At 39.5% G+C, this 20,893-nt stretch overlaps 1 protein-coding gene across 2 annotated transcripts in view; it reads right to left on the bottom strand.

Moving 5' to 3' along the window:
- Positions 1-6,017: 6,017 nt before the first annotated feature.
- The window catches only part of MINDY3 (MINDY lysine 48 deubiquitinase 3), a 32,771-nt gene continuing 17,895 nt past the window's right edge, over positions 6,018-20,893 (bottom strand). For both annotated transcript variants that reach the window (XM_087892850.1, XM_087892848.1), the window contains exons 12-16: positions 15,575-15,647; positions 13,829-13,901; positions 12,879-12,966; positions 11,700-11,771; positions 6,018-7,155 (exon numbers count right to left, since the gene is read on the bottom strand). In XM_087892850.1, coding sequence (XP_087748976.1) covers positions 7,006-7,155; positions 11,700-11,771; positions 12,879-12,966; positions 13,829-13,901; positions 15,575-15,647 — 456 coding nt within the window. In that variant the 3' untranslated portion in view covers positions 6,018-7,005. The remainder of the gene's footprint in view (positions 7,156-11,699; positions 11,772-12,878; positions 12,967-13,828; positions 13,902-15,574; positions 15,648-20,893) is intronic.

Below are 20,893 nucleotides of genomic sequence, written 5' to 3'. Positions count from 1 at the left end.
TTTTTAGATTGCCTAGCAACAGCAGTATTTTGAACAATGTACACAAAGAAGCAAACATATAAAACCACAATATAATTATAATGAATGCATGAAATAAAACTGGCAGGGTGGAGTAAAAACAATGCAGTGTATAAAAAAATAAACTAAAATATTAAAACATTGTAAAATGTCTACAACCTAACAGTTCTTAAAATGACTGGGGCCATGTAGGCATATACCAACAAAGCAGTTTTCCTTTAGCACTGATAATATAATAAAGAAAATAGATGTTCAGAGATGGTTCTATGAATATGGGGATAGATAAGGTTTCAAGTAAGTTGTCCCTAACGTTTACTATTTTAAATTAGTTATTTAATGGAGTATGAAAGAAATATCAATATTTTTCTTTATATATTTCAATATCACATTACTGTATTTCTTACCCATGTTTATCACCACACTGGAAACTATCAGTCTGAATTCAAAACCCTCCATTTAAGAAAAGGTGTTAATTCTCATCTTTAATCTGACACTCAACTGACATAATGGAAAGACTGATCAATATGAATCCAAATGGGTAAGATTTAATTGGGTTATTCAAAAGGTGGTTCAGTTTTTCATATAAATCGGAATACACAAGTTTTTCATTGCTTTTTGTCTTTTTCTGTCTTTGTACATATAAATATTTCCTTTGTAACTTGAACTGTTTTTCTAATTTTTCTTTTTTAAATTATAACAAAAATATTAGTCTTTTATAAGACTAAAAAATAGATTGTCAGCCAAAACAGATGGCAAAGATTTTCCCTTTCTTCTTCTTCTGAGAATACTTAAATTGTTTTAAGGATTTGTTTTCAATATTGAGGCAAAGTAGCAGACTTATTTTTGGTGTTCACATCCTGTAGTAAAAAATCAAGAAGGAACCTACAATAATGGTGAGATCAAAGTTCTGTCTGGTTTTTTTTTATGTTTATCATACACACAATGCTCATAAAAATAGGGTGAGCTTTGATTGCATCATTGTGACTGCCATTTTTACTTTTCTCATCATACCCTGAAGACAATGCTGCATAGCTTTCCCTTGGCTGACTGCCCCACCTTCTGCAAAAGAGATTTCTTATAAAGTCTTCCCTTGAGATTTACTTGAAAGAAAAAAGATAGTTGCAGAATCCAAGGTAGCACATTCATATCCATCCTTTGGTTATCCTGTTAGCTAAGAAACATAGAAAACAGCTACACCTTAATACGAAAATTATCCTGAAATTATTCTTGGCTTGTAAAAAAGTTCTAAAAGCATTTCCCCCCATTAAGCTCAATAAGAATGATAGAAGAAAAAGAAAGAAATGTTGCTTTGTACCACTGTGACATAGGACATAGGCCATTACACAAGCATGGTGGTGTATCAAGCTATCAGAAGAGACCAGAAGAAAATGTAGGAAGCAACACTAGTTACTTCAAATGGCAATGGCTACTTTCTTGGCAACTAACACTAAGCTTGTGTTGCTCAGTTGTGCTGAACTACACTGTGCAGCATCCACATCCTTTAAGGCTGGAAAACCTCTTGGCTTGTGACGACAAGAGTTTATAATCCAGAAAACATGTGATGGGTGTTTTTGACAGTTTTTTGAAAGCATTTTTTTTTAAAAAAACTTCTTGTAATATTTCTGGGTGCGTTCAAGAAAACAGTAGAAGCTGCAGGGATCCCTTCCTGTAAACATCCCTTTCATTCCTCTAAGAAAATAAGCCTGAAATTTTGATATATGGAGAGGCAGATGAACTTGAGCTTCAAACAGGAGGAAGAGGGCAGTGCACCCTAATAAAGCAGGAAAAAAAACACCCTCCCCGCTCCGGAATTACCCTAAGGACAATTGTTATGCTGGAAGGAAGCCTTTCCAAGCAAGGCCTGGGGGTCTTTGCAAGTGGGGAAGAGCGTGGGAGGGGGGGATCACCAAAGGAAGTCCTGATCAATGCAAACAGAACCTTTCTCCACAAAGGTCTGCGTTTATTTTACAGGGCACTTGCCCACCCAGAAGAACACACAAACACAATCAAATCAAGATCTTAGCTCCGTCTCTGACCTTCTTCCCTTGCAAGTTATGGAGGGAGGAGGGTCACTTTATAACACAAACAAGAGAGAATTCCTCTATCTCAAGATTGCTAAAGGATTTTAAAAGTGTCTAAAGGATGGTTAAAATGACCCCAACTTGATCTTTTGGGCCAAATCTCATTGGGAAAATACTCGGTTCCTTCCGTTTGGATATATTATCTACCTCAAACTTCATACTTCCACCATACCAATCCTGCTTCTCTACTGGTGTGGGAGAGGCAGGAAATTACTTTAAAAAAAAAAACAAAAACCAGGGAACACTGCCTTAGAGGCAGAATTAGGCATTGAATGGAAAATAATTGGGACAGGAGAAAACCCAAGCAAAAAGGAAGTAACCTTGTGTCCATCACATCCTTAAAAGGCAGAGGAGGAACCCCTAGCTTAGTTAATTAACCTCACATTTGCACTAAATAAAAATAGAATAAAAAAACCCAAGGTCTTTGGGAATGAATCCAATCATTTTGTGTGAATTACTTTCTACAAGGTTTACTGTTTAAAATGCTCCTTGGGGCTAGAAGAGGTGAAATTTGAGGAAGGTAGCAGAAGAATGGGATTTCTCTAGCAATCCCATATTTGTTTTTTGTTTTGTTTTTTAAATTCTCCAACAGCTACAGGGATGAAGGAGGCTGGAAAACGGGCAGAAAGGAATGAGATCTCTTGACTCAAATGAAGGATCACTCACCCTGATCATGCCATTGGAGATTTTTTTTCCCTATTGTTTTTCTCTTTTATTAAAAAGTTAAAAAGTCAGGAATTAACAGCCTCCCTTTGTGATACAAGGGGCACTGTACAAAAAAGTCACAATCTTTTATGTTGTGGCAGAATTTGCTTCTCAGTAAGATGGTGGAAGACCTCTTTTTTTTCCTTTTAACAACCAGTATTGGTTGTTTGCTTTAGTTTTAATTTGGAAAATACCAAATGTAGTTGTCATTAGTGAAGGAAGATTTTATACCAGCAACACTGATATTAACTTCCCTACAACAAGGGATTTTTATTTACAAAATAACAATTTGAAGGGACCTTGGAAGTCTTCTAGTCCAACTCCCTGCTCAAGCAGAAGACCTGTAACCATTTCAGACAAATGGTTGTCCAACCTTTTCTTTAAAACCTCCTTGTTGGAGCACCCACAAGTTCTGATTCCACTGATTAATTGTTCTGTCAGAAAATTTTTTCTCGGGTCAAGATTAGTTCTCTCGATTAGTTTCCATCCATTGCTTCTTAACCTGCCTTCAGGTGCTTTGGAGAATAGGTTGAAATCCTCCCCTCTTCTTTTAGGCAACCCCTGAGATACACTATTATCATGTCATTCCTTTTTTTCATTAAACTAGACATCCAATTCCTGCAACCGTTCTTCATATATTTCAGTTTACAATCCCTAAATCGTCTCCTCTTCTCTGCATTTTTTCTAGTTTCAACATCTTTTTTTATATTGTGGTGCCCAATATGTAAATGTTTATTTGTTCCATTTCTATAGCCGCCCATATCAATCAATTGACTCTGGGCAGCTTACAATTCTAAAACTATGAAACAGTTAGATACTGTGTTTCCCCAAAAATAAGACCTGCCCTTAAAATAAGCCTAGTTAAGACCCCCCGACTGCATCCCACTGTTGGTTGTACGAAATGGAGCAAGGGGCATGGATAAAAATCAAGCTAAGGCATGGTCTACCGCAGTGAAAGGTAGCACCAGTGTGATGTGCAATGCAGCCGGCTGTGAGCAGCGGCACAGGCACAATATCCCATGTGGTCTCCTGCTGTGAGCAGCAGCATCTGCACAATGTGCCATGTGGAGTCCAGCAGCGAGCGGCTGCAAGCATCTACCAAAGTCAAGGAGAGCGCGGGGTGTGGGAAGCTTGACTACAGCGGTCCTAAGTTAAGATGGTGTGGCCACGAGTGGCAGCAGTGTAACGTACCACGTAGCCTTCTGCAGTGAGCAGCAGCACTGGTGTGATGTGCCATGGAGCCTGCCAGGTGCAGTGGCGTAACAAGCCATGTGGCGTCCTGCTGCGAACAGTGGTATCAGTGCAATGCACCATGTAGCATCTGGCTGTGAGCCGCTGTAGAAAAGTTGGGCAGTGGCGCAACAGGTGTTGGGGTGTGGGAGGCCTGCCTGTGGTGGTCCTAAAGTAAGCAGGTAAAAATCTCCCGAAAATAAGATCCCACTTGGAGAGTCGAGTTCGATCTTAGACAGTGGCAGATATTTCGGGTCATTACAAAAGGGATTTTTTTCATATTCATTCTGTCTGGATTGTTGTTCAATCATGTTCAATTCTGTATGACCTTTTGATTTTGATGTCCAGTGCAAGTTGTCTTGCATCGTCTCTCTACTACTAGTATCAACACTCACCCACTGTTTCTACAGTGTAAAGTTTAGCAATTCTCCCTTTATTTTCCCTGGAAAAGTTGTTTTATAAATGTTTTGTTATTCTAATTACCAGAAGAACATTTTATTTTAAAATGTTTTCTAAAATACTTACCATGTACACTCCTAAAATCTCAAATAGAAAGTATTTGTCAGAAAGCTTTATTAAATTGAGGGTTGTAGAATGCACTCAGTTGTAAGAACAACACACAAAGTACATAAACAAGTTACTGCAGCAGAGTGCCATGCAACTTTTCATGATCATGAGACTGTTTACACAAGCTATCAAACTGAACTGATCCTTCAATATTTCAATAGCCATAGCAAACCACATGCTGGTTCTTCTAGCCATATGATCTCTGACTTTCCAGAGCAATCCTAACACACAAGAGGATGGCAGTGTTAAGGATATTTAGCAACAATAACCTTTTAAAACATTATGAATCTTAGTTAAGAAAAAAAATCTGTGGGTCTTTTACTGAAACAAAGTAAAAAACTCTCCCACCTACTCAAATATTCTTTAGAAGGCAATCTGTCATATGAGAAGGCTCATACTGGATTAGCAGTTGTTACAGTTACAAATATGAACTCCCAAATTTATTGTTATTAGCAAATTAAGACCTTTTCTCATACTAGAAATTAAGAGGGAAGTCTAACAAGAGTGTAAATCAGGGATGTCAAACTTGATTTCATTGAGGGCCGCATCAGGGTGGTTTGACCTCAGGGGGCTGGGATGGGCGTGGCCAGCTCGACGTCACAGGTGTCTGGGGCGCCTGTGGTGGCATGAGCGCTCTGCCAATGAAAACGGGCTCCCGAGCTCCGGTTTTGGCTGCAACGGCAGCTCAGAGGCCTGTTCTTGCTGGCAGAGGCACCGTGGGCTGGTCCTTCACTGTTTCCAGGGCGGCCCTGTGGGCCAGATCTACGCACACTGCAGGCTGGATCCACTCCCTAGGCCTGGAATTTGACACCCCTGGTGTAAAGGAAAGGATTCAGAGTCAGCGCAATGAAGGGATGTCTGGAAAATGGGAAAACCCTAGAAGATAAAACTATTCTAAGAAAATAATTTTCCTTATATTGGCAAGGAATTTTTCTGGTTTGCTAATTATAATGAATAATTTTATGAAAAATCAGTATTGGTACATTAAGGTTTTACCAAAAACAAGGCCACAGATTAAAAATTGAGCTTTTACTTGAAATTATAGAGGGTCCAAACAAAGGCTACTGTTATTTAGCCAGTCATATTTCTTGTTTTCAAAATGTTCAGCAAGCCTCAGGTGACTGGAATCTCATTCATCACCAAAATGAAAAATGCCTGTAGACAGTTATTCTTTTCTACTTAAGGAAAAGGGAAGCTGGCTTTGTGGGATATGAAAGTATGACTGAAATAAAGGTTAACTCTAAGGATGTGCTTAAAAAAAGAGCAGTAATGAAGCTTTGCTGCCATGTTGTCTCAACAATTAAACAATTGGTGCTTAATAAAATAATTCTGTCAAAATTCTGTCTTTAATGAAAAAAATATTTCCACATATCCAAATGATCATGCTCAGTAAGGAAGAAAATAACTCATTTAGTATTGAACAATATTTTTTTTAATTTTGACTTTGCTAGATAATAAATACACTATACTACTTGAATAACAGATTAGTCATGCATGTTAACATGAATAGTAGTGTATAGGTATATGTTTATTAATACATATTGAGAAGAGGTATTTGGCAATAATAATATGAACAAAAATCACAGCGCTTTTTTGCAGTTAGGCTTTTATATATCCTTTATACAACTCAGGATATTATTATGCAATTTTATTTAAATCCTGCTTTGACTAATAGGTAAGCTTTAAGAATGGTATCTCATCCAATAAATAGTATTTATCATTTATCACCAGCCATACTAAAAATCATTTTTGCTTCATTTTCAAAAAAGCTACATAGATAAAGAGTCAGATTTTCAGAGAAAAGCAGCAGAGATGTTATCATCTAAGCATAGTTAGTGCAAATATAATCTATTCCCCAAACTATGATATTCCAGTACAGGCCACAACCCATTAGATGAGTTTCCTGGCAGAAAGCCTCCTGATATAAGAACAATATAATAGTATTACCTGATATTTTTATAGTTCTTTATGTTTCAGTGAGGCTTGAACATTGGGACTCCCAAAACAGGTTGTACCCTAAGGCAGTATAATTCAAAATAAACTATATGACTGAACAAGCATGAAACAAGTGAATACTATGATATTTAAGACAAACTTAATCCACTGTGCTGATGCTGCCATATAGCAGCTCACTTCCTTATCCTTTCTGGCTGAATGAGCAGGCTTATGGATGCAAACTCACATTTACCTATTCTATTATGGCCAAACAGGAATTATTTTTAATACAAATCAAGTCATTGGTTTTCTTTAAAAAAAATACTAACACTGAAAAAGTGTCCATTTACAATTTCTCAGTGATACCAGTGTATAGTTGCAAAGTAAAGTAAGTTTGTTTTAGATACAGTCAACTGCATATCCCACATTCATTCAAAATATTGGATGAATACAAATTCTCTTCTTAACATCAGTTTAATGAAGGGGATCGATCTGAGGTCCAAAGCAGTTCTATATAGGGCCATTTCGTCTGCAAACAACGCTTGATTGGTGTGTCATCAGTTTGGAGCATTGGGTCTTCAAAGCCCATAATTACAGCTGTACCTTCTACATACATGACCTGTCAAAAAGCATTATCATATATTTAATCCTATGTAAATTGAAATAATAAATCCAGCTGCAAATAAATGTTATCAGAAACAGCCATTTTACACATGTAAGATATTTCAAGAACCAAAGCATTGCTACAATATATTTTAGCAATGTGAAAAGATGTTTAGGGAGCTGGGAAGAGCTGGAAGATGGTGTGGACTGTCCCGCCCCCTCTTGGTTTGTCCCCACCCCCCCCCTTCCTTCCCTCTTTCTTTTTTCCGCCGCGGCCTGGTTTGTGGGCACGGCCTGGATTACTATCTCCCCGACCAGATTTTTCTTGCACCCGGACTTAAATAGCTCCTTGTATGCCCACAGCTGACCTCCGGTTTCCGGCAATTCCATCGGCCCTATTGACATTAACATCCACTTGCTGTGAGGAGAGATGTGAGCCTGGGCGGGGGCACTGAGGGAGTCATCTTGTTGCAGCTGCCACTGTATAAGACCTGCTGCCACTGGCCACCGTGAAAGGGTGACCGGGTCATTGCCCTCTGGGAAAGCTGCCTGAGACTCCTCTCCACTGTCGTGGGAGGACAGTGGTGTCCGGTTTGACCCCCGGCCGAAATGGTGGACTCTCTCCCCTGGACTTTTTTAAACCATCATTAAGAATCCTTGGCCTATTTCCATCTTCCCCAGACAGACTTTTGGAACCTTAAGATGTATTCATCCGCTGATCTCTTCGCACTGCGAGACTCCCCCCTCTCGCAGGCCTGGCCCTCCATGTTATCGAGGGCCTATCTTGATGACGGGTCTTGGAACCCCGAGAGATGGCATGCAGCGAAGAGGGGGTTGAGGGGTTTTCTATGTAAATTTTTAATGAAATTTTTAAGGGGTGGGAATAATGATTTTTTAAGGGGAACCGGGAGGAAGACCAAGGGGTATGGGGGGATGAACCCACTAGGGTCAGAGCCGAGCCCGGCACAGGGGGACGGTTTGGAAGATGCAGGTCGAGGGATTGGGGAAGGGCTGGAGGACTATCCAGAGGAAGAATTTCCATCAGCACGGTGAATGGGAGGGGCAGATATGGCGGGAGCAGGGGACCATATCATGTGTCGGGGGCTCGCACTTGCTATCTGAGAGCAATTGCTTGCCCCGGTCCCCAAGGCTCCACTCGGACACTAGGTGGCTTAGATACTCAGGATCTGGGCCTTCGGCTGATGCTATGCAACGCCAGGTCCGTGGTAAATAAGGCCCCCCTCATTCACGATCTTATTCAAGAGGGAGGAGCGGACCTGGCGGGTATTACGGAGACCTGGTTGGGCCCGGAGGGCGGCGTCCCTCTGGTCGAAATGTGCCCACCAGGCTTCAGAGCATTCCATCAGCCGAGGGCCCAGGGGAGGGGAGGGAGGGGTGGCGGTTATTATTAACGAGGATCTGGGTCCGAGGGAGACCACTGTGCCTCAGGTAGCCGGATGTGAGTCCCTCCTTGTGAGGTGGGGTCATGGGGTTCAGATGGGCTTGTTGCTTACGTACCTGGCTCCCTGCCGCGTGGCAACAGCCCTACCTGAGCTACTCGACGTGATAGCCAGGGTGGCAGTAGATACACCCAGGCTTTTAGTCATGGGTGATTTCAACTTGCCATCCGTTGGTGAAACGTCTGAGGTGGCTCGGGAGTTCATGGCTTCCATGACAGCCATGGACCTGACCCAGTTAGTTCATGGCCCTACTCACAGGGGAGGTCACACTCTGGACCTGATTTTTGTCTCTGGCCAGTGGTTGAGTGGTCTTGTTATTGGGGATATAGACATGGAACCCTTGTCATGGACAGACCACTCACTCCTTCGCCTAGATCTTCGAACCGCTGCCCCCCGCCGCAGGGAGGCGGATCCAATTAGATGGATCCGCCCCAGGCGTCTGATGGATCCTGAGAGGTTCCAGATGGAGCTTGGGCCATTTCCTGAAGTTCTAGCACATGACTCGGCCGAGGACCTGGTAGCCGCCTGGGATCAGGCGGCTGGTGGGGCCTTGGACCGAGTCGTGCCTTTGCGGCCTCTGACCCGGTGCCGATCCCGTGCGGCTCCTTGGTTCACCGAGGAGTTGAGGGAAATGAAGCGCCGGAAAAGACGCCTGGAGAGCGGTTGGAGGGCCAGTCTCGCTGAATCTGATTGAATACTGGTAAGCTCGCATATTAAGACCTATCTAGTTTAATTACTTTTCCGCCTCTATTGCGTCATCAGGGAATCGTCCGGCCGCCCTGTTTAGGGTGACCCGCTCCCTGCTCCATCTGGGAGTGCGGGAGGATCCCTTGGAAGGCAGGGCGGAGGATTTTGGACAATACCTGTATGACAAAATTGCTCAGATCCGGGGGGATTTGGACTCTGACTGGGTAGATCAGGGCAGAGTGACGAGGAATAGTCTTGAGAATGTTATCTGGGAGGAGTTTGACGCTGTGACTCCCGATGATGTGGACAGGATTTTGGGGAGACTTAGTGCGGCCACATGTTTACTGGACCCGTGTCCCTCCTGGTTGGTACTGGCTTCCCGGGAGGTTACACGAGGCTGGCTCCAGGGTGTTATCAATGCTTCGCTGAGTGAGGGCCACTTCCCCGCTGCCTTGAAGGAGGCGGTGGTGAGGCCTCTCCTCAAGAAGCCGTCCCTGGATCCGGCAATATTGGCCAACTACCGTCCTGTCTCCAACCTTTGCTTCATGGCGAAGGTTGTGGAGAGTGTGGTCGCGCGACAGTTCCCACAATTCCTGGAGGAAACATCTTATCTAGATCCGTTCCAGTCGGGTTTCAGGTCTGGGCACAGCATGGAAACGGCATTGGTCGCGTTGATTGATGATCTCTGGAGGGCTCGGGACAGGGGTTGCTCCTCTGTTCTGGTCCTGTTAGATCTCTCAGCGGCTTTTGATACCATCGACCATGGTATCATGCTGCACCGGCTGGAAGAGTTGGGGGTGGGAGGCACCGTGTTGCGGTGGTTCTCCTCCTTTCTCTCCGACCGGTCGCAGTTTGTGTTGGCAGGGGGGCAGAGGTCGACCTCGAGGCCTCTCATCTGTGGAGTGCCGCAGGGATCGGTCCTCTCGCCCCTCCTGTTCAACATTTATGTAAAGCCGCTGGGCGAGATCATCCATGGCTTCGGGGTGAGATACCACCAGTACGCTGATGACACCCAGCTGTACATCTCCACCCCAGGCCCCCCAATGATGCCCTTGAAGTGATGTCCCAGTGCCTGGAGGCTGTGCAGATCTGGATGGGGAGGAACAGGCTCAAGCTCAACCCTTCCAACACTGAGTGGCTGTGGCTCCCGGCATCCCGATATAGTCAGTTGACTCCATCACTGACTATTGGGGGCGAGTCTTTGGCCCCCACAGAAAGGGCTCGCAATCTGGCAGTCCTCCTGGATATGCAGCTGTCCTTGGAGGAACATCTGACAGCTGTAACCAGGGGGACCTTTTGTCAGGTTCGCCTGATTCGCCAGTTGCGGCCCTTTCTTGATCGGGATTCCCTGTGCACAGTCACTCATGCCCTCGTCACCTCTCGCCTTGACTACTGCAACGCTCTCTACATGGGGCTCCCCTTGAAGAGCACCCGGAGGCTCCAACTGGTACAGAATGCAGCAGCGCGAGTAGTGACGGGAGCAGCATGGCGCTCCCATGTAACACCGCTCCTGCGCGAGCTGCACTGGCTCCCAGTGGTCTTCCGGGTGCGCTTCAAGGTGCTGGTTATCACCTTTAAAGCGCTCCATGGCATTGGGCCTAGCTATCTTCGAGACCGCCTGCTGCTACCGATGACCTCCCATCGTCCCGTGCGCTCCCACAGAGAGGGCCTCCTCAGGGTGCCATCAGCCAATCAATGTAGGCTGGTGACCCCCAGGGGGAGGGCCTTCTCTGTGGGGGCACCTACCCTCTGGAATCAGTTGCCCCCAGAGATAAGGAGAATCCAAGACCTTAGTGCCTTCCGCTGTGCCCTTAAAACCCACTTTTTCCAGCAAGACGGGCTGGCTTAAGAAGAAATTTTAAATGTTTTAATGGGTTTGTATTTTTAATTTTGGGCCAAATTTATATATATTTTAATTGTTTTTTAATATTTGTATTTTATGTTTTTTAATTCTGGCTGTACACCGCCCTGAGTCCTCAGGGAGAAGGGCGGTACATAAATTTAAAAAATTAAAATTAATTAAATTATTAAATGAGTTCTCTTAATCAGAAATAAACTGCTGACCAGCTACATCTTTCAAGTGTGTGCTTTTGAATTTGATTAGCCCTAAGTATCAAAATGGATGCATCTTCTCATAGAGTAATGGTATTACCTACTGTGTACATGTAGATAATCTCATATAGCAATGGAAAGCAATCCATGGTGTATATGTATATTTTTACAACTCCTGAAGCACCCAAGAACCCCTGCCAATTTGGTTCTTCCTCACTGTCACTAGTCAGAGCCCACTGGCCGTCTCCACCCCTATCTTCATGTATCCTGGGGGACTATCTATTGCAAAGTTGGCTAAAATCTACTGCTCTTGTTTTCTAAGGAAGTGGCAATCCAACAATATTACAAGACATTCTCATACCTTTTCATTACAGTTAGACTGCTTCAATCCATTGTAATGGTATACAGTAAAAGACTCTTGAATCTTTGGATCCTAAGAAGAAGCATAAGGCAATCAATCTCAGGTCATACACTAACTACATGAAGGAGTTAGTGTATGACCTGAAATCATTTATACACTTTTTATTGCTTTTTATTACAAATGTAATAATGGGAGCTAGTTTGGTTAGTGATTGAGACATCAGGTTAGGAGAAGGAGACAATGAATTCTAGTTCTTCCTTAGCTAGGAAAGCCAGCTGAATAACATTGGGCCAAGCTCTTTTGCTCAGCCCAACCTCAGAGGGCTGTTGTTGTGGAAAAAATAGAGGAAGGTGTGTTGGATTTATTTGCCACTTTGAGTTATTTGTAAAAATAATGAAGATGGGATATAAACAAACAAATAAATACAGGTAGTCCTTGATGTCAACCACAATTGAGACCAGAATATATATTGTTAAGCAAGGCGCTTGTTAAGTGAGTTGAGCTCAATTTTATGACCTTTTTTGCCATGGTTGTTAAGCAAATTACTGCAGTTGTTAAGTGAATCATGTGTTCATTTAGGAAATTTGGCTTCCCCAATTGACTTTGCTTGTCAGAAGCCAACTGGAAAGGTTACAAATGGCAATCATGTGACCCTGGGACATTGCAACCATTGTAAATACACACTGAGTTCCAAGCACCCAAATTGTGATCACGAGACCGTGAGAATGCTGTGTTGATTTGTAAGTGTGAGGACCAGTTGTAAGTCATTCTTTTCAGTGTGGTTGTAACTTTGAATGGTCACTAAATGAATGGTTGTAAGTCAAGGACTGTAAAAGAACCTGTAAATGTACTTCCAATGATTTATAGTAAATTAAGATTGTAATACTATGACATTTTCTAGGAAATATATTTCACTGTGGAAGGAAAAAGAAGATGACCAGCAGCAAGCTGTATGGACTCAGTGAAAGATGTGTTGAGGGAACCATTTGGAAACTTGAAAGAATAGGTCAGGGATAAATCATCATGGCTAAAATCCAGGATTGTCTGGAAATTCATCAAAAGAGCTAAAGAATTACAACGTCTCTGCATTAGCACTGGCTCTATTGGTTTCAGGATTGAGATTTGCACAATATTTATTTACATATGTTCCATCACAGGAACCCAGAAATATGGTATTACCTGTTCAGGGAAAAATTCTTGAAGAAAGGGACCTAGTAAGATGATTCCTAGTCCTTCTGGATCTAATTTTGTTTTCATAAGATTAACACTGTTAAGATGAAACACACAAAATAAGGCACATTCATATTTTTGCATGACTAAATGCTGTGCTTTTAAATACCAAAAACCATCAAATGGTTGTATTTAGAATCTGAATAGCAAATGCAAAGGAATGGCATTTTGTTGCCAAAGTAAGATTACTTACAAATCTATTTAAAATCAAAGCAACAGCAATAATAACGACTCCAGACTTTATTAGGTAAAGTTTTTTTTTTAAAAGAAATTGCAGTCTAACTTCTGGGATTATACTTGAGAAGACTATACAATTACTGCAAATATTTCACAGCATTAACACATTATCGATTTTCCAAATGTCTTGCAGAAACCAGTCCTGATTTTATTATTTTAGAGAATACAAGAAAATTAAATATGCAAACTTAGCAGCATTAAGCATCTCTTCAAAACACACATTTAATACAATGAAGATATCCTGTTCAAACATTATAATTTGGGTTAAAATGATAATCAAGCCATATTTGGGACCAAGAACCTCCCTTATGTAAGTGTATACTTCTGATTTCAGGCACATGGATAGAACCTATGCCCCTTACCCTTTCTCTCTATAGACTATATCTGAATTCTGTTCATGAATGTCTGTGGTGGTAGGAAGCTTCATAACCATAAATGGAAATTATCAGCACAGATCTCTATACATGTGTGCCTTTATTTTAACCCCAAGAAAGGCTAGAGCATCTTTGCAAAATTAAAATATGAAATGGACAGATATTACTGACTTTTAATAGATAATACTGTATTATAGAAGACATTCATCTTCCATATCACAAAATCCTATCCCACCAAAAAGTTATCACAGTGATTTGATATCATAACTGTAGGCAATTTATACTTACTAATCAGGATCTGATACAAGATCCAGGGCCTTCATTACATCTTCTAGAAGAGGATCTGGTATAAAGCCATTATCTGAGGAAAAAAGTACTTTAATTAACATTCCAGCATAATGCTTTTGTTGACTGATTAGCACTAATACTTTTTGAGTGGGAAGAAGTTAACATTTATTCATATGCGGGTATAAAAGCCAGTTTCATTAAGGTGCTCTCATACAGGAAGGTGTCATTTGGGAAAATTTTCCACTTTTCTAAGTATCATACTCTGGACAGGGAAACTATGTCTATTAATCTGTTGCAATCACTGGTTTAATGGCTTGAAATGATGGACCTTTTGAGCCTAAAACCATAAATTGACATCTATGTATTCATAGATCCAGAGAATCAGGGATAGTTTAAGGCAGTTGAAGAATACGGAGTTCTACTGGGTCCTGTAAAACTGGAGACCACCTAATTGGGGTACTTCTCATGTGCCTCACCTCTGATCCCCCTGCTGCCCAAACACTTTGCTCTGCTCTAGCAATTATGGATGTTCCTGCCTTCCTTCCTGACTGCATAAGACCAAGCAATCAACAGATGAAAAGCAGGGCAGGATGCATGAATGATAATGGCAGATGATAACCAACTATCATTGAAGCTACACTGTCTTCCTGTTCATCTTGGTGCCATGTTCCACTATCCAGCCTCTCTGTCCAAGGCTTGCTAGTTTATCCAGAATGTCAAAATCAAATACTTTTAACATTTATGAACAAAGAAGAAAAAGGGATTGATCTTGTGTAAGTGTGATGTGGACACTGGCAGGAGAAAGGTGTTCTGCAAAACTTTGCTAGACAACCCAAAACCACTAAGCAGTGCCAGGAAAAGATATAAATATCAATAGCAGTCCTAGTTTTCCAGCGTTTATATCTTCCTTTTTAAGGAAATGTTGAAGGTTATCTTGGCTAAGCTTGGCCAGTGCTTTTGCTGAGGGATAGAGAAGGTGCAAGCAGTGCAGGCAAAACATGCCATTTTCCCCAACCTACTTTCTCTCTTCCAAGCCAAGAGAGAGAGAAGAGGCAGAGGAGACGGGGCATTATTTAATAGTATGAACAGATGATAGCGATGATCCAGCTGACATTTTATATTGGACTTTCATAAATGGTTCTCTTGAGTAAGCTTAGTAGCTGTGAGTCAGGCCACCTCACAGATGAGTAACAAATTAAAGGTCAGTAAACTGGAATAAATGGGCACTGTGACATTTCTTAGGTAAAAAAGATTATCAGAGCAACTACTGTTTCTTTGTTCTGTTATTCATTCTAAAATGAGGCAATTGCTATAGCAAAAAGTACAGGAATTCAGTAAAATAGACTTTCAAAATTAAACCAGTAAATTTCTTCTAGTTACTTATTATTTTAGTTCACATTCTGTAGCTATGCAAGAATCTGTCTGCACTATTAATCTATAGCTATGTGAGGAGAAGACAAACCTGGTGTTACATTGGGCCTCAAATTCCTTTCACTGGCCCTGATCTCAGTCCCACAGCAGCAATTACTCAACATGGTAAATTGTATTTAAGGACTGGATAAATAGTAGCCAATAACACAGAAAATATGGATGTAACATTAAAAAAATTCCAGACACTTTATATTATCTGTGAGAGATAACTTTACTGATGAAATTTGTTGCATTTTTACTTCGACCAATATATGTAGGAAGAAACTCAGGCTTAATTTCCTGAGAGGCAACTGAAATGGCCTCTAGATTGCTTACCCTCAGGGTCATATGTCTGAAAGACCCGCCTGGCCTGTTCTGAAGGTGCTTCAGGAGCAACAAGACCCACATCCTAGGGGAAAAATCCATAAAATTTAATTGAATCTCACTGTTGTAGCTATAAGGAAAATGTTTTATAAAGGAAACATAACTTTCTAGAAGAAACCACTAGAAAAAAGCTGACAAATCTGTGTTTTTACTACAAAAAATAGCATGAAGTCTTTACAAGACTATCTAAATTTAGATAGAAAGGAACTTCAGAATTGAAAGATAATTCAGCTACCACACCAAACAGTGCTTGAAGAAGCTTTAAAAAGAATTTTTCTATAGCCTCCTACACAAGCCTATGAACATACAAATCCAGAAAAAAATTTGAGAGCTGATCAAGAAAGAAAAGACTTTCTGTCCCTCCTCTATCTTTTAAATAAAGCAATTGCATAAAAAAGGGATCTTAGTTCCTGGCCTACCCCATTTGTTTCTATGCGGTCACTTTTTTCCCCCTTCTATTAATTAATTTGACCGGTCTTCGCAGTTATGACCATCCTCACATTTATGCCTGTGCAGCATTCTTAACAACCGTGTCACTCATTTCACAACTGCTTCTCTTCACCATGGTGACAAGATAGGACAAAAACATAAATTGTGAGGACAGTCGTAAGTTTGAGGACTGGTCAAAAGTGCGAGGACCAGTCAAAAATAACTTTTTCAGCCCTCTGAGTAGTCCATATGCATAAAAGGATACAGCAATAGAGAGGGATGAAGGAAGGGAAGAGAAATTAGAGTAGGAGTGAGGGTACGAGAGGGAGGAAGAGAGGAGGGGAAGGAGAAAAGAAGAGGAAGTAGGGAGAAGAAGGGGGGGAAGAGAAAGTAAGAAGGAAAGAAAAGACAGAGGTGGTAGGTTTGAGGAGAAAGATTGCTGTACAATAAAAAAGATGAAAGGGAAGAAAGCCAACCCCAAACAAATATAAAGATATTAAGATAAAGAATGAATTGTTAAACTTTAAAGAATAAAAGAGAACAAATAGGAATAAATAGCAATAATTAGAAACACACATACAAACATACAACGTATTTTCTTTGAACAGAGTATTTGGCCGGTCCACAAATTTAAACAGTTGTAGGAGGTTAGCACCCACCCCTTTCCTAGAAGAATGAAATATTTTGGGAAATATTAAAAAGGCAGAATATTATATTTCCCTGGATGAGAAATGGAGAAGCATATTTTACAGACAAAGCAGCTCCCACCTTCCTGCCCCCCATCCTTTGTTAATGGGCCAGAGGCAGAAAGTCAATCCTTTGTCAAAGGACATTTGAAACACAATAGCAACAGAAACTAACACAATGGGCCCCATCAAGCCATGTGATCCTGTCCACCATTAAAACATCTTTCCAAACAGTCTCCATGTTTCCAGTGTCTTTTTCCCCACTTGGAGCAGAACCCAGAAGGATATTTCTTCCAACACAGTATTTAGTCATTTCAATTAAATTTACAATTTCTATATTTCCTTTTTACCATATTTATTCCTCATATATTTTTTTAAAAAAACAATATTACCCTTCATCCTCATCTCTAATCTTAATCAAATTCAATTTTTCCCTTCTATTCTATATTATACCCCTTCGCATTGTCATCTATTTTCATATCCATCCTCACATTGGTTAATTATGTAATACAGTTGTTTAATACAAATTCAACATTTTAATATAAATCAATTAGTTATATAACTATCTTTTTTTGTATATTAATCAATATGAACATGAATATTCCAATTATTTCCATGCAATCCAATTTCTTACAAATCAATTAATTATATTTACCAATAATAAACCAAATAATTTCCCCCATATATTCCTCCAAACCACAACTTAACCGTTTCTGCTTTCAACACAATATAAAATTAATAGTATCTCAATTATTACAATTCCCTACTTAAATAGAGCATTTTTTCTTTTGTGTTTTAAAATCTTGAGCCTCCTCTTGCCCTAAATTTCCCATTGTTTGCAGTTTTGTACCTACCTTTTTTGGTGAGGAAAAAGAAAAAGAAATCTCTCTGCCTCATTTTGTCACGTTGCAGCAAAGACCCTGCTTTCGCTTTCTCTTTTCAGCATAGCTAGGGGGAAAAAAACTTGCTCCAGGAATTTACCTCTTTGCAGCTAGCTCTTTGAAGCCCCGCGGCAAGAATTTAAAGTTTTTTTTCCCTCTAGCCATCAGCTGGGACTCCGGAGGCAGCAATAGATTGGGAGTGGGCGGGGTAAGCGAACGGCGACCGGGCGATCCAACAGAGGCAGAGGGTGAGGGTGAGTGAAGGCGTGGGGGGGGGGCGAGAGAGGGCTTTGGCGACCCTTGTGAAATGGCCGTTCGACCCCCAAAGGGGTCGCGACCCCCAGGTTGAGAACTGCTGCTTTAGCAGATGATTATACTAAACAGATAAGTAGCTACAAATCTATGATGTGGCAATCCAGAGTAGTATACCAACAAATGATGCATAAAGCCTTTTGCAATTACTTATTATGCAAAATGACCTTTTTTAGCTTTGTACTAGAGAAAACAGGATATAGATTCCCAAATTAAAGTTTTGAGGTTTTCTAACATTTTTTAAATGTTGAATGGTCAAGGACTGTCTAAGCTTGGTTGTTTTCTGGCAATCATTTCACAACCCAGCTAAGTAGCATCATCAGTGCGAGATTTGCAGTCCCAATGTACATAGCATATACATGTTTATATACAGCAGCTTGCCCTGCTTGTGTTGATGGCAGTGTGGCTTCTTCCTACATAGTTGTCTCATTAGGTATTATTTCTGCCCTGATTTCTTCCCTGATGATTCTAAGAAAAACATTTCCATTGGATATTGAAGCTCTTGCTATATATCACAAGTGAAAGAATTGGTTTTACAAAACTTCTCTCTCACTATATTTGTTACATAGATTTTTTTGTTCTCCATCTTTATAATTGAATAAAGTATTATTTTTATTGCAAAGTACTGAAAAGCAAACTGTTCATTCACTCTAAGCAGCAGTAATATTTATTGACATGTAAACTCTCCCCATATGTATTTATTTTATCTTCCGAATCTCCAAACCTCTTGCCAAACACAAGCACCTATGTTATGCATATTATCAAAATACATCCTAAATTCTTGATTTTCCATAGAAGAAATCTTACTTGTTGTTTTCCAAATTCTTTTCAAAGCATACCATATCACAAAGATAGGACATATAGTGTTTCATTCTTTAAATCATATTACTATTCTTACTGTTCATTTTGCTGCCATTTAAATCTAGTTTTCCTTGATAATATAGGTTTATTTTAGGAACTCATGTTTACCCTGGAAGGCAAACACACATAGTCCATTAGTATATTTTAATGAGTATTTGTCAGCTGTTTTCATTCTTAAAAATTAAAAACAGCACATACAAACCCTACAGCAACAGAACTGCTGATAGAATTTCCTGGACTCTGTTTTAACAAACCATTTTTAAAAACTTCCTAAATTCTGTTAATCTAAATATAGGATGAAGCTATATACAATTACTATACAGTACTCATCAGAAAACCAATTTCATATATGCTAAATAGAGAAGATACTATTTTTGGAGAAGATACTATTACAGCCCAGGAAAAACAAAATGTTTAAAATTCTGTTAATAGCTTTCTTAGTATTTAGTGCTACAATTAATTCAGGTTAGTATGGGCAAGATAGAATAGTGACAGAAATGTGTTCAAAAAGTTCTGTATAGCTTGAAAACTTTTCAAATATATTTGAAATATATTACAAGTTGTAAGCTTGAAAAAATATATACTTAAATTTAAACTTTTAAACTGTTACTAATTCAGTATAATTTAAGGCTATTCTGAGTTGAGGCATGCCAAACAACTTCAGTCATTTAGATCAAAGAAGAAATTGCTATATATAAAAAGAGAACTATTCTTATATTTTTATGCACTTTTTCTTGTTAGTGAAGTAAGACAACTTTTTTTTAAAAAAATATGGACTTAATTTTATCTTCTATTTATTTCAATTTTATAGCCCTATATTGGCTTAAGCCAATTTACAAAGCAGCATCACAGGATGTCAGCAATTAACTACTTTTCATATAAGGGCAGTATTTGATAATTATATTCACACTGTGCTCAAAGTACAATAGCAAACTGAAATTATGACCACAGTGATATAAATTAAATTCTTTAATCCTATGGATAATTTATAGTATACAATTAACATCCAGATAGTTTTAAAGTCATTTAATAACTCACAGAAGAGCATCTGTATCAGAATTGGATTTAATATTATATTACTACGTTGAATATGCTAATATGCCACAGCATAAACAAAATAGTTTCATTTGAAATTATGTGTAATAATCTGAACTGTTTGCATAATTCATGTATTTCTTTTCTCACAGGTACCAATTTATATTGCAAAATATTCAATTAAAAATAATATCCAGAACACAAAACTAAAATTTATAAATATTCTTATGTTGTCTCCTTAATACTTTTCTCTTACTAGAGAGTAATAAAACATTGTGTATATTGGTGTACACATTTCAACACAAGGAGACAATGAAGAAAATCAAAACCACTTCAAAAGAGAACATAAAATGAATTTGCAAGGTTATTTAACTACACTTGTAAAGAATGAAATTAAATGTTGTATACAAGAATATATGCAATGTAGGTGGGCAGTCAATATCTGTCAAATACATTACTGTCTACAGGATGATCAAATAGTTAACAGGTGACAAAAAGACTACTAAATTTTTTGTCATCCATATAATTGCACCAATATTCACCAAGTTTCAACATTTCTTCTTTGACATACATTAAGATGCTTCAAAGTCAGCTATCAAGCATATAGCAGATAAATTCAGCTAAATGTGAAAATATGGGTTTTGAAGAATATAATACCACAAACCAATACTAGTTTTTAACTAGATTTTTAAAAATATACTTTCAATTCTTTGATCTTCAATACAAAGAATAAAGTGTTTATAAAAAACAGAATAAGACAATATTGTTTTTATTTCTCAAAATAAGATTCTGGTAGTTTGCATCGCATTCTCTTCTACTCCTTTTTCAATAGGTCAATTCTTATTTGTTTCTTTTAAAATGATAGAGTTTATATGGTCCCAACATTTCATATTATACATTCAGACATAGGCAATCTTGATTTGCCTTCAATAAGACACCACTGTTTCTGAAACTTTCTGAACATTGTAGTTCATATACTATAGTAGCTACACCTAATTAAAATATAAAACATTTTGCAGTTATTTCTTTTAGAAGTAAACTGCTAAAACCTTGAACAGGAAGTAGAC

This window comes from Pantherophis guttatus, chromosome 4 (assembly GCF_059756535.1).
Source record: "Pantherophis guttatus breed Tessera chromosome 4, ASM5975653v1, whole genome shotgun sequence".
Lineage (NCBI taxonomy): Eukaryota > Metazoa > Chordata > Lepidosauria > Squamata > Colubridae > Pantherophis > Pantherophis guttatus.
The sequence above is the reverse complement of the archived record's forward strand: the minus strand, read 5'-3'. Positions and strand labels throughout refer to the sequence as shown.